The sequence below is a fragment of the Berghia stephanieae genome, chromosome 9, assembly GCF_034508935.2.
Source record: "Berghia stephanieae isolate SIO BIC M18660-M18661 chromosome 9, UCSD_Bste_1.3, whole genome shotgun sequence".
Classification (NCBI taxonomy): Eukaryota; Metazoa; Mollusca; class Gastropoda; order Nudibranchia; family Aeolidiidae; genus Berghia; species Berghia stephanieae.
In genome coordinates this window covers 17,140,611-17,155,532 of record NC_088368.1, presented here as the reverse complement: position 1 = coordinate 17,155,532, position 14,922 = coordinate 17,140,611, and the positions used below count along the sequence as shown (strand labels likewise).

Here is a 14,922-nt window from a genome sequence, read left to right as displayed (position 1 = left end):
TCCATTCGTCACTAGTCAAATCCCTGCAGTTTTTATTTATGAGAAATCCACATCCATAGTGAGGTGAACTGGAAGCAAAGCACAGCAGTCTGTGACCATTTATTGTTTGGTCGACGCCATCTTGGATCTTCGTCTCTTGTAAACACAACACATCGATTTTATAACTTTCTAAATCTTGACACAGTTGTTCCTTTCGAATGTTACTTTTAATAGATCTTAAGTTAAAAGTTCCAATATTAAGATTAGTCCACATCAGGTAAAAATTAAAGATTCCACACAGTGAATAAATGGAAACATAAGACTATCCACTGAGCCGAAGCTCAATGTCAACAGGTGTCAGCCATGTTGTCCGGACAACATGGCTGACACCTGTTGACATTGAGCTTCGGCTCAGTGGATAGTCTTATGTTTCCATTTATTCACTGTGTGGAATCTTTACTTGCACGAGTAAAAGTTATCAGATTCGTTCATTGATGCTTTGTATATTGGTTACAAAAAAAAACTTTCATTGTTGTTAATGAGTTCCATGACAAGATAAAAGCAGTGCGTTTTTTTGTTTGTTTTTTTTTTTTTTGGGGGGGGGGGTGGGGGTTGTTTTGTTTTTGTTTTGTTTTTTGTTTTTTGGATTTTTTGTTTTGTTTGTTATTTGTTTTGTTTTGGTTTGGTTTGGTTTGGTTTTGTTTGTTTTGTTTGTTTGTTGTTTTTTTGTGTTTTTTTTTTTGGGGGGGGGGGGGGTTGTTGTCATTGATGTTTTAAGTGGTGTTGGTGTTGGTGTTGTTGTTGTTGTTGTTGTTGGTGTTGTTGTTGTTGTTGTTGGTGGTGTTGTTGTTGTTGTTGTTGTTGGTGGTGGTGGTGGTGTTGGTGTTGTTGTTGTTGTTGGTGGTGGTGTTGGTGTTGTTGTTGTTGTTGTTGTTGTTGTTGTTTTGTACCACTGTACATAATATTCTGGTTGGGGTCTTTGACCTCCCATGGCGGGTAGGAGGTCACTTGCTTTGTCTTCTATATCCCCTATATCATCCATTTCCCAAGGTTCTTTCTGTCCTTGTCTTGGAATGGGATTTCTTGTTTTTGTCCCGGCCCTGGCTGGAGTCCTTTCTGTCTTTGTCTTGGAATGGGATTTCTTGTTTTTGTCCCGGCCCTGGCTGGAGTCCTTTCTGTCCTTGTCTTGGAATGGGATTTCTTGTTTTTGTCCCGGCCCTGGCTAGAGTCCTTTCTGTCTTTGTCTTGGAATGGGATTTCTTGTTTTTGTCCTGGCCCTGGCTGGAGTCCTTTCTGTCTTTGTCTTGGAATGGGATTTCTTGTTTTTGTCCTGGCCCTGGCTGGAGTCCTTTCTGTCTTTGTCTTGGAATGAGATTTCTTGTTTTTGTCCTGGCCCTGGCTGGAGATCTTTCTGTCTTTGTCTTGGAATGGGATTTCTTGTTTTTGTCCTGGCCCTGGCTGGAGTCCTTTCTGTCTTTGTCTTGGAATGGGATTTCTTGTTTTTGTCCTGGCCCTGTCTGGAGTCCTTTCTGTCTTTGTCTTGGAATGGGATTTCTTGTTTTTGTCCCGGCCCTGGCTAGAGTCCTTTCTGTCTTTGTCTTGGAATGGGATTTCTTGTTTTTGTCCTGGCCCTGGCTGGAGTCCTTCCTGTCTTTGTCTTGGAATGGGATTTCTTGTTTTTGTCCTGGCCCTGGCTGGAGTCCTTTCTGTCTTTGTCTTGGAATGGGATTTCTTTATTTTGTCCTGGCCCTGGCTGGAGTTCGTTCTGTCTTTGTCTTGGAATGGGATTTCTTGTTTTTGTCCTAGCCCTGGCCGGGGTCCTAGGAGTCTTTTCTCGAGATGAACCTGAAATAAAAATTTCCCCTGTGAATGATGTATGAAAATTTTGAAACGAGTGCACTACCGAGTGAGCTATCGAGACCCGTATGTCGGGATAAAGTAACTATTAATCTATTTGCAGGTTTTAATCGTTAGAATTAATCTCAAATTCTGGTTCAGTGTAATATTTCTAAAGGATTACTTTCAACTCTTCTTCATTCAGTACCGTCAGAATATAATACCAGATAGATACATTGGGTGGCGTGTAAGTGATTGTCATTGTCACATTGTTTTATAGAAGGAGCGAAATAAGTTACAGTGAATGACACAATCAGTATGATGGTGAAAAGGTTTGAACTGAGATATTTCCAAGTTTAATTAGAAGGTCAAATTTTGATCAAAAATGAGTTCTTGTCATAAATGATTAAATCAACCCTTTTTGTACATCTTCGGGAAATATAAAACCTTAATTTCACTTCTAAAATTTTTTTACAGCTAGTCAAGTTGAAAAAGTATGAAATTTGAGAAAAGTTACTGGATACTTCTCCCATACATCTGACCATAACTTCATGAAAAATCACGCAATTTACTTCAAAATAAAGATTTTTCTAAATGCTCTGGGGAGCATATTCTTCAAGAAAGTTCACCCCAAAAAAATGCAAATCGAAAATGTCCACCTTCCGACTGATGATGCCATGGACTGACACATATATACACTTAGATAACCACGCCTCTTTGACAGTGATTTGTAAATATGTGACCCGACGTCTCAAAACGATATTATGTCGGGAGGAACCATACGCTAAAAAGTCTGATCACAGCTAAACTGTTCAAATATTTGAATTGTTGATATTTAGCATTCTAAAATATGATATCCATTCTCCTCAATAAAGCATAAAAACTCAACGTCAGTCTGATATTTCTGGCTATAAATTCAATTTTCAGCTTCTTAATCATCCCGACTTATTACCGTTTTGAGGCGATGGGTCACATATAGCAAACGACACAGGTTTTGCTATTGATGGCATGTGTCTAAGTAAAATACGCACTGGTCTACCGCTTGGTGAATAGATAGAATGAAGATGACTTCACTCAGGTCTTTGTTATTTATTGTTTGTTGTTTTGTTTTTTTGCCATCCAAGTTTATGAGTACTTCTTACTAAACTGTACGAACCAGACTTAAAAAGTTCATGGTTACACATAGTTTTGTGTGTTGGTCCGTTATACTTCCGGAAGGCAATGTTGTTAGCTTTTTAACCAAGCGCGTACTATCTAGAGATAATATGCGCTTGGCTAAGAAGCTCAAAACATTGCCATCCGGAAGTATAACGGACCAACACACAAAACTATGTGTAAACTTGAACGTTTATAGTCTGGGTAATACAGTTTAGTGAGAATTACTCATTAACGCGGATGGCAAATAACAATAACAAAGACCCGAGTGACGTCAACTTCATTCTATCTATAAAACGAACACAGAAATCTATGTTTCAACTTAAACGTTTATAATTTGACCGAGATAGCTTGTCACACATTTGGCGCTATAAAAACAATAACAATAATCAGAGAACGGTCCAATTCATTCACGTAATTGTTTATAAACAACCAACTATGTTTGTCACAAATTCCATGTTTTGATTGGTCAAAAATCCACTGTTGCGAGTGGCATCAATAGCAGCGAATAATTTAACAATTTGGGTCCAATGTGTATAGTATCGTTTTAAACAACGTATGGACCAGTTCATCACACGCTTGGTTTCTTTACCGTTGAACGAGTTGTCAGATCGTTGAATAGGATTCAATAGTCGTAACGTCACTTCCTTCCTAGTGACGCATGGTAACTTAGTAACACTGGCTCTAAACTATCGGAACAATGGGGGACGCCCGTATGAAATATTTCTCCGGCTAACATAAAAAAGCTTCCAAAGGAAAAAAAAACACATAAATATGATCATGTTTTGACTTTTACACATTCTGATCAAAAGGCATATTAAAAGGGAATGAAAAGTTCTAGCCTGCATGAAGGATAAAAAGTAATGATTTTCTTTGTTTAGAACCAAGATGACCGCCGTTGCCTGGCGGCGTGACATCAGGCTACTGAATCCTATTGATGCCTTTGTATTTTTGTTTACAAAAAAAATTCACAGTAGTTGATGAGTTCCATGTTAAAGTGACAGCATGGCGATTATTCGCTACTTTTTTCTTTCTTTCTCATCTTTTTTTTATTTTATCCTTTTTATTTTGTTATTGTGTTTTTGTGTTGTATTGTTTGCTTTGCATCACTGGCCTTATGGCAAATCAAACCATATTATTATTGTTTCCTTGATGGCAATTCAATGTACAGTATTTTTTCCCTTATGGCAAGTCAAAGTATAGTATTGTTTCCTTTATGGCAATTCAAAGTACAGTATTTTTTTTTCCTTTAAGGTAAGCCAAAGTATAGTATTGTTGCCTATATTTATACCTGGTTAAATCAACAATTCACATATCAATTTGGCGGTTTTAATCGTTAGAATTAATCAAACATTCTGGCACAGTGAAATAAAAGAGTTACTTTTCACTGCTGTAACCAATTTAATTAAGTGTTAAAAGCTATCTGGAATAAGTATTCTATTGGGGTTGTTTGTTGGTCTAATGACGGTCTAGATAGAATTAATTTGACATCACTCGGGTCTTTGTTATTGTTTTTTTTATTTTTGCCATCCATGTTTTTGAGTAATTCTCACTAAACGTTATTAACCAGACTATAATAGTTCGACAAATGGATGATGCCAAGTCTGCAAAGATAGATCATCATCAAGCCCTACTGCAACCTCCTCGTGGTGTCGAACGGTAACAGGTCAAGCTGGCCAACTGCAGAGGGCGACAAGAATAGGCAATGGCAAACCATTCTTGTAACTTTGCCGAGTTAACTGCATGAATAAGTCCAAAAAGTTAAACGGTGACAGCGTAAAGGGGAGCATGTTTTCACGGAAGACTGCTGCCTCGCTCGGTTGGGAGCGTGATGTTCGTCAGGTCACACCGAACCGTCAGCCAGTTACTAGGCGAAATAAATTTAACAAATGTGACAAAACCAAAATTGGGACATGGAATGTCAGGACCTGTGCCCAAAAAGGAAAACTAAACAACATTTTAAAAGAAATGAAACGGCTCCAAATAAATATTCTTGGCCTGGCAGAGATGAGATGGAAAGAGCAGGGAACAATGTCAAAACAAGAAAACAACACGACATATAAGATCATATGGAGTGGTGGAACCTCTTTCCAAAAAGGAGTAGGGATGATCTTAGACCAAAAATCAACCAAATTTTACAAAGGGCACGTAGCAATCTCAGACAGAGTTTTGCTGGTTAAGCTAAGAGGACCTGTAGTTGACACCAATATTATTCAAGTTTATGCACCAACAGAAGAGGCGACAGATGCAGATATGACAGAGTTTTACCATTCACTAGACAAAGCAAAACGAATGTGTAAATCACAAGAAGTCCTTATGGTAATGGGGGACCTAAATGCTAAGATTGGCAGAGGCAGAGATGGTGACATAATCGGACCACATGGACTCGGAGACAGAAATGAACGAGGAAACATCTGGGCAGATTGGTGTAGAACAAATAAATTAATGATTTCAAACACCTGGTTTCAACAACACCCAAGAAGAACCTGGACATGGCAATCACCAGGGGACAGAGCAAGGAACCAGATAGACTTTATAGCAGTATCATCAAGATTCAGAAATGGCATATTAAATTGCAAAACCTACCCAGGCGCCGATGTAGACAGTGACCATGTCCCAGTTGTTTGTACAGTAAGGATAAAGTTTAAAGCTATTCAGAGAACAGCTGGTAGAATAAAGAGGGATTACAGGTTATGCAAAGACAATGGCATACAAACAAAAATGAGAGAAGAATTTGAAAATGCACTCATGATACAAAGCCAAAGTGAACCTGATAACGAAAAATGTGAAAAACAATTTGATATATTCCAAAAGTGTGTCAAAGCAACTACAGAAAAGCATTTACCAATAGCTCAAACAAACAGCAAAAAGGAATGGATGACAAATGAAATTCTAAACCTATTTGAAGAAAGACGAAAATGCAACAGAGGGTCTGCAGAATACCAAACATTGAACAACCACATTAAATCCAAATGCATCGAGGCACACGAGAACTATCTAGACTGGAAATGCTGCGAAATCGAAAGAGAATACAAACCCAACCCCCAACAAGCTCACCAAAGAATAAAAGAACTATCAGGGAAAAGGAAAAGCAAAGCAGCAGGAAGTTGTATCCAAAACAAACAAGGGGAACTGCTATTTGAAGAACAACATATAGAAAGCCGATGGGTAGAATACATAGGCGAACTGTACAATGATCCAAATAGAAATGAACCACCACTGAAATTCAAAGAACCATTAAGCGGACCAAACATCACCAAAAGTGAAATTGAACATGCCATGGAACGAATGAAGGATGGTAAAGCAACAGGCCCTGATGAAATATCTGTAGAGGTATTAAAAAGCCTAGGAGATCTAGCAATTGATGAACTTCACATATTATTCAACAATATATACAATACTGGGAAAATTCCAGAAGATCTCTGTAACTCTATTTTCATAGCAATACCAAAGAAAGCAGGTGCAGTCAGATGCGAAAATTTTAGAACTATAAGTTTAATAAGTCACATCAACAAAATACTGTTGCGTATAATTATCAACAGGCTAAGGAAGAAGATTAACCCCGAAATCGCAGAAGAACAATATGGATTCCAACCTGACAGAGGGACAAGGAACGCAATATACCTCCTCCGTGTTTTAAGTGAAAGAGCTATACAGGTTCAGACCCCACTATACCTCTGTTTTGTCGACTACAAAAAAGCTTTTGATAGAGTACGCCACGAAGAAATACTAAAACAACTGCACTCCATTGGCGCTGATGAGAAAGACCTCAGACTCATGCAAACATTATACTACACCCAGCAGGCATCTATCAAAATCGGAAACTCTACAGGAAATTCCATTCCTATTAAGAAAGGAGTCCGTCAAGGGTGTGTTGCCTCACCAGATCTGTTTAATCTATACCAAGAAACAATCATGAGGGGCATAAATAATATGGAGGGAATAAAAGTAGGAGGTCATAACATAAATAATATAAGATACGCAGACGATACGGTACTCATTGCAACATCAGAAATCCAACTTCAAAAGATTGTTGACAAAGTGTTAGTAGATAGTGAAGCCAAGGGAATGGAAGTGAATATCACCAAAACAGAATGCATGGTAATACAGAAAAACCCCGAAAACAACAACACCTGCAATATAACGATTCACGGCGAGCAGCTTACCAACGTAGAAAGTTTTAAATACCTAGGTTCAATAGTGACAACAGATGGAAGATGTAACCGAGACATACGAGCAAGAATAACTCAAGCCAAACAGGCCTTCATGGACCTGGGAAACATTTTGAAAAACAAACAGATGTCGTTCGGGATTAGATTCCGAGTCTTGAAGTGCTACGTGTGGCCAATCTTGTTATACGGATGCGAAAGCTGGACTACAAATGCAGAAACACAAAAGAACATTGAAGCTTTTGAAATGTGGTGCTTGAGAAGGATGCAGAGAATATCGTATACCGCACACAAAACGAACGAAGAAGTGCTAAAACAAACATACCAACAAAGGAAACTAATGCCCTTAATAGTGGATCGACAACTATCCTTTTTCGGACACATAGTAAGGAAAGATAAGAATGAATACCTGGCAAGTTGTGGAAAAATACCTGGTAAACGCGCCCGGGGAGACAAAGAAAAACACTCATAGACCAACTGAAGGGCTTCACCAACCTAACAATCCAAGAGCTGTTTGAAAAAGCAAGAGACAGGGAGGAATGGAGAGAGATAATTCATGCAGTATCCGAAGCCTGGACCAGGCATGGAACCTAGAAGAAGAATAATAGTTCATGGTTGCATATAGTTTTGTCTGTTGGTCCGTTATAATTCCGGATGGCAATGTTGTGAGCATCTTAGCCAATCGCATACTCTCTATACAAAATGAAAGTAAGAATCACCAATAGGGCAATCAATTTTCCCAATAGCCTTTAACAGTTGTGACGTCACTTCCCTCATAATGACGCATAGTAACTTAGCAACTGGTTCTAAACTATCGGAATTATGGCGGACGACCTTATGAAATACTTCTCCAACGAGCATAAAAGTGTGTCCAGAGGAGAAAAACATTATAAATCTGATCATGTTTTGACTTTTATACACTCTGATCATATGACACGCGAAAAAGTTCTAGCCAGCACGGAGAATAAAAAGTACCGATTTTCTTTGTTTAGAACCAAGCTGGTCGTTGCTGGGAGACATGATATCAGACTATTGAATCCTATTCACATCTCTGGCATGTTATTTTTAATCCAATATTTTGATTGAGTACGTTTTGATACAAATATAACATGAACAAAACCATTCATAGTTGAAGAAATATATTTTGATTTGTTATGAATTAGATTTTATTGATAATATTCATTATAGTAAAGTTCTCCCTAATTTTGCGTGATGGTACGTTTAATCTGGCAGGCAGATGCGGTGGGGATTCTAAACACATAGCATCAATACATTTTTTAAAAGGTATGGCATCGCGGCACTCGGTCAAAATAGAGAACGGTCTATTTGGTTCGCTGGATACAAAAGCAATATGGCAATCAAATATTCATGAAGACTTTTGTAGATTTCACCGCCAAAACTCCATTTTGCGTTTTTGCTTGAAAACTATTAATTCAAATATCGATTTTAAAAATGGCCCAACTTGGCAAATGTTTCTCTCTGAGAGTCTCAGGTTAGGAAATTTTAGCAGGTCTGAGAGTCTCGTGTTTAATATTATTGACAAGTTGGCGCAATTTGAATCGATTGATATATGAAGCTAAATTTTTATGGCCAAATTGTAAAAATTGCATTTTGGCTATTAAACGATAGGTTATTGTTGTGAAAGACATGAATTAGGAAATAATATTTATATTTGATACAAGAGACTAAATTTACAATGTAAAAAAAAAACAATTTTAAACTTTACCATTTTTTTAAAAAAGAGATGTATTTAATGGATGTATTGTTCGGAATCAAATTTCTAGATGTTCATTTCAAAATAAGCTTGATGAAAAAGATAGCTGAAATCGCTTTTAGCTCGAGGCTTTGTTTATTTTTAGTTTGGATTTTTAGAATGTACAAATAAAGAACGAGCACCACGCTTGCATATGAGAAGCTTTTAGGTAAAATATTGTTAATGTTGCTTGGTGTTTTCCTTGGACAATAATAAATACATTAATAGCTTCAAAAAAATTAAAATAGCAAAATATCAAACACGAAACGTTCCAGACTTAAAACCCTATTTCAGCCTCATAAAAAACGCTAAAACACCAATCTACAAACTCAAACATCTACAAATATTCATTTTCACCCCGCACTATGAAAGCATGGCCTTCGTAAAGTTAACATAACGATGGCTACGATCAAAGACTAAAACGCTCTTCCCGAGTCATGTGTGAACTCAACATATTATTTAGAAAGACTAGTAAAAAGCCCGCAATTTCGCGGGGAATGAACTATTTCCATTCGATATTATACCCACCATTAATTAATGAGGGCAGATTGGTAAACAACGTTGTCTGTGTAAGTTGGTACATCCTCTGTTGATTTTTATGTGTGGCCCAACATGATGTGTGAGCCGCTATAGCCTCTGACCCGTGACACAGCAACATATAGTTGTCCGTGTATGAAAACAGGTTGTGGTAATAAAATCAACTGCGAAAATAAACCTGAAGTAGCAGACGTGAGCAGAGTTAAAAGACGATCCTGGGATCGAGAACTTACCTTACAGTACAGTCTGGTGATCATGTTTGGTGGCGTTTGGCACCGTTTTTATGCACCTCCACTGACTTTAAATTATAAAAGGAAATCAAATTATCTGTTTATCTATCTGTAAAAAGTACATTTCTAATTTTCAAATCTTTCAGTAGAGTTGTGCGCCGTATATTTTTTTTTTATTGACTCAAATGTCACAATGTTCTCCACAAGGCTAGACTATATTTTTTTAAGAAAGGATTTTCAATTCCATTGTATTTATCTTCCAACAACATTCTACATGTTTTTATATTTCACTTTCTAAACTGCATTACACAGTTCCCCCCCCCCCCCCGCCTCCCCTCTTTTCACTTAATTAATTGCGCACCTTTTTTAGAAATATCTAGCATTATGTTTTAATTCGTGCTTCCTTACAAAGAAGCATACTCATTTCCTGCCAACCAATGTTTTGTTTATTCATCTTAACTACGCCACTACCACATTATCTCATTCATCTTTGGTGTTTCATTCATCCTATTTTGTTGATAAAGGGGAAACCCGAAACGTTCATGTGATCTGTTTTTGTTATTAAATTGAAGTTTACATTCAATTTCACATGATTATTTATTTCTTCGAGCTTCGAGCAGCAACATCTACATTAAGTGAATACATTATACTGGGGATGTAGGAGCTTTCGGAATGTCTCCCCTTTACTTAACTTATGGAAAAACAAACACCCTAGCACCTTTAATAAGACTTATGACTAACCTCTCGAGCTAACCCTAATAGAAAAAAACAACTCTCGGACTGCTTTGCACTACCTTTCAATACTTAACAAATCAAAATGGCGGCCGAAAATCAAAACAATGGTCAAATTAGGAAATTTTAAACTTTCACAAATCTATCAAGGTTTGTTCTAGAGTTTTTAAAATACTTCTATATAATGACAAATTGAATAAATAAATGCCTGACAAAATATCAACGGTGAAAATACAAATTTAAAGAATACTGGGGACGTAGGAGCTTTCGGAATGTCTCCCCTTTACTTAACTTATGGAAAAACAAACATCCTAGCACCTTTACTAAAATTTATGACTAACCCTAATAGAAAAAAAATCCTTCGATCTCGAGCTAATCCTAATAGTAAAAAAAAGAATCAAAATGGCGACTCAAATACCTTCATGTGATCAAGTGAATAATATCACCATGAATGCCACGATTTGCTGAAAAATGCCAACACACACACACACACACACATGTATACACCACACACAACACGCACACACACAAACACACACACACGCACACGCACATAAACTTTATAACAACACTGATCACCGAAAAATCAACAACACAACGGAAGTAATAATAATACTTGATGTCATAAATAGATGACGCAAACTGACAACTTTTTACAGTGACGAAATTGGTTGATTTTGGGAGTCTAGCCGTGTCGTCGGTACGTATTTTATGATATCTGGGTGACTCAACGAACATTCAAACTGACTTTAAATTATAGAAGGAAATCAAGTTATCTGTTTGTCTATCTGTAAAAAATACATTTCTAATTTTCAAATCTTTCAGTAGAGTTGTGCACCGTATCAATTTTTTTATTGACTCAAATAAGCACAATGTTCTCCGCAAGGCTATATTTTTTTAAGAAAGGATTCAAACGAAAAGATAATCAAAATTCTTCAGCCTAAACACCAACAGTGGCTGACCCATGAAACAACCCTCTCCTCCCTCGAATTGAGTCGATTTCGAGTAACATGCAGATTCATATTCTCACGAAACTGTATTAACCAGACAAAAAAAGTTCATTGTTACATAGAGTAACATAGCACATTATAGGTGCCGTACTTATGTACAATGCAACTCATACATACATACATTTAGTTTTGTGTGTTGGTCCGTTATACTTCCGGATGGCAATGCCATGAGCTTCTAAGCCAAACGCATACTATCTATAGATGCTGTGCGCTTGGCTAAGAAACTCACAACATTGCCATCTGGAAATATTACGGACCAACATACAAAACTATGTGTAATCTTGAACGTTTATCGAGTGATTAATACAGTTTAGTGAGAATTACTCATAAACATTTATGGCAAAAAGCACAATCAAGGACCTGAGTGACGTCTTCTTCGTTCTATCTATATTGTCAGTTTGCGTTTGTGTGTATATGTGTGTGTGTTTAAACCACCTAAACATAAATTTTTACGATGGGTTCTATATTGTGTCCGTTTTTGTGTGTCTGTGTGTGTGTGTGTTTCTGTGTTCGTGAGAGAGAGAGAGAGAGAGAGAGAGAGAGAGAGAGAGAGAGAGAGATTTTCCTTAAATTTATTCACGGGAGAAGAATTATTCAGGATCCACAGAAATACAGACATAACGACAGTAATTTGTTGTCAAATGTTTGCTCGGGATTTTAGACACAATGACAACTAATAAACATTGACAACTAAATTGAAGCTAACATTTGGATGCTCATCTTGTGAGAGAGAGAGAGAGAGAGAGAGAGAGAGAGAGAGAGAGAGAGAGGGAGTGTATAGAGTGGGACTACAGAGAGGGGGGCGGGACAGAGAGAGAGTGAGAGAGAGAGAGAGAGATTGTGAGAGAGAGAGAGAGACAGACAGAGTAAAATATCGACAGAGAGGGAGTGTATAGAGTGGGAGTATAGAGAGGGGGAGGGGACTGGGAGAGAGAGAGAGAGAGAGGGACAGAGAGAGAGAGAGAGAGAGAGAGAGAGACAGAGAGAGAGAGACTTGATTCTAAAACTAGTCATTAAATGAGCTATTTCATCCAAACCGCCATACTCTCGAAGTACCCATAATTACAAATTTGGCCAGAAAACTCGTCCTTCAAATATCGATGGATTTAAATGACTCTCATCTTGGCAAAAACTCTCAAACCTGGGACTTAATGATAATAATAATAATAATAATAATAATAATAATAATAATAATAATAATAATAATAATAATAATAATAATAATAATAATAATAATAATATATAATGACTATGATGATGATGATGATGATAATAATAATAATAATAATAATAATAACAATAATAATAATAATGATAATAATGATAACAATTAAAATAATAAGTATGATTATTATTTTTTATTATTATTATCATTATTATTATTATTATTATTATTATTATTATTATTATTATTATTATTATTATTATTTATTATCATTATTATTATTATTATTATTATTATTATTATTATTATCATTATCATTACTATTATTATTATTATTATTATTATCATTATTATTATTATTATAATGATAATGATAATAATAATAAAAAAATTAATGATGTTGATGATATTGATGTTGATGATGATGATGATGATGATGATGATGATCATCATCATGATGATGATGATGATGATGATGATTGTATGAACACCAACACACGTGTATGTACTAAGGTAATCCACGAAATCTTTCACCGTGCCATTTCAAGGAGGCAAAACGTGCCATAAACCAGCATCTGCTCTGACAAATTAGGGTGTTGAGTAGAATGGACGAGCACCCGCCATGAATTCCATAAGCTTTATAAAATCTTTTACACCGAAATCCTGAGTTATGACTGATAGACAGTCCATTGTCCCTAAGACTTACTGGTCAGTTATTTATTTATTTGTTTATTTTAATACGGATTATAGGGGATTCTTGTCTGGTTGGTTTTTCTGAAGTTTTTGTGGGGGGTTTTTAATTTGGGGGGGGGGGGTTAATTTGGGGGGGGGGTGTTTTGTTTGTTTATGTTTTGTTTTTTTGTTTTTTGGTTTTCTTTTGTTTTTTTGTTTTTCTTTTTTTTTATTGTTTGTTTTTTTTTTTGGGGGGGTTTGTTTTTGTTTTTTGTTGTTTGTTGTTTTTTGTCTTTTTTTTTTAAGGGTGGGATTTGGGTTGCTCGCAAGTTTTATTTTATTTTAAATTTATATGTCTACTTAACATTTCATTTATTGATTTTGGTTTGTTTGTTGAGGTAGGGAGAAGGGTAATTTTTCTTTTCTTAACTTATGCAACACACTTAAGGAGCTCCAAATAAGAAAGATTTTCCAGGTCTGAGACCATTTGGATAGTTGGATGTCATTTTAATTGATCGATATTTGAGGCAAAAGTTTTTTCTGGTGACTCGATAACGGGTCCTCGGAGTGTTACAGCGGTGCCATAACCACTCCGTCACCCCCATTCCTCAAAAAAAAAAATTAATTAGTATATTCTTTAAATAAATTTCTTTCTCTTTTTTCTTACAGAAAATGCATCTGGTCGTCATCGTCGCCGTCATCACCCTCGCCCAGGCCATCAACGTCGACGCCTCACTCAATCTCCTGCCCATCTTACGAAACGGCAAAGTTCGGGAAATCCCGGATAATCTCGAGAGCTCGCGAGAAATTGGGAGATCAACATTATCCGGCCGTAACCACAACAACGATAACGTTGTATTCGATGACGTCATAAGCGGTGATGCTGATAATGATGACGATGACGACAAAGATCGTGACGTGGCACGCATTATCCCGCACAATTCGCTGGAGTTGTTAACGCCCATCCAGTATGCCCACGAAGATCAGCGAGTGAGAGAAGTTGTAGATAGCGTCGTGATCGACCTTATTAACCAGTTCGTCAAATACGAATTGGACAGGAGACACCAGGAACGATCGACGCAACAGCAACCGCCAAGTCCATTGCTGAGGAAGCGTTTATGGGGCCAACGACGAAACGTCCAAACTCGTTTTGCTTCGTTCGGATCGAAATTGTCGCCTAATCGTAAAATGGGTGTCAGCAGTTCGAGGGCGACTATCCTGAGATACGGACGAAGCACTCGTCATGAATAAATAGAAAGATATTGGTTGCTGTTTGTGGTGGTGGTAGAGGAGGAGGAGGAGGTGGTTGTGGGGGGGGGGGGTTGTTATCTTTTAGGGGGTTTTTTTACTCTTTTTTTTTTTGACAAGAAGCGGCAATTTGGTTAAAACTTTATATAAAGACAACACGGAAACTACTTTTTAAAGCTATGTGACCCGAAGTTTAAAGACGGTGTTATGTTATAATGGAGCGGATGCTGAAAAATCATATTTACCCCTCTCCTTGACCAACTCTAAGAAATTCGACTCATTCAATAAAACTTTTTTTTCTTTTTCGGGTTCATCTTGTACATTATAAAATTGAAGACTAATTTTGTTAAAGCCATAAGAACGTAATGCTGTTATGTAGGGAGTGACTTGCTGAACTAAACTATGTATAGTTTGGATTTATTGCTTTTAAATAAAA

At 36.9% G+C, this 14,922-nt stretch overlaps 1 protein-coding gene across 1 annotated transcript in view; it reads left to right on the top strand.

Annotated features, from left to right (window-relative positions):
* LOC144979313 (uncharacterized) overlaps window positions 1-14,514 on the top strand; it is a 42,548-nt gene extending 28,034 nt beyond the window's left edge. Inside the window, exon 2 of the mRNA XM_078925944.1 lies at window positions 13,908-14,514. Within this exon, the coding sequence (XP_078782070.1) occupies window positions 13,908-14,489 (582 nt within the window). The 3' untranslated portion in view covers window positions 14,490-14,514. The remainder of the gene's footprint in view (window positions 1-13,907) is intronic.
* Window positions 14,515-14,922: the final 408 nt, after the last annotated feature.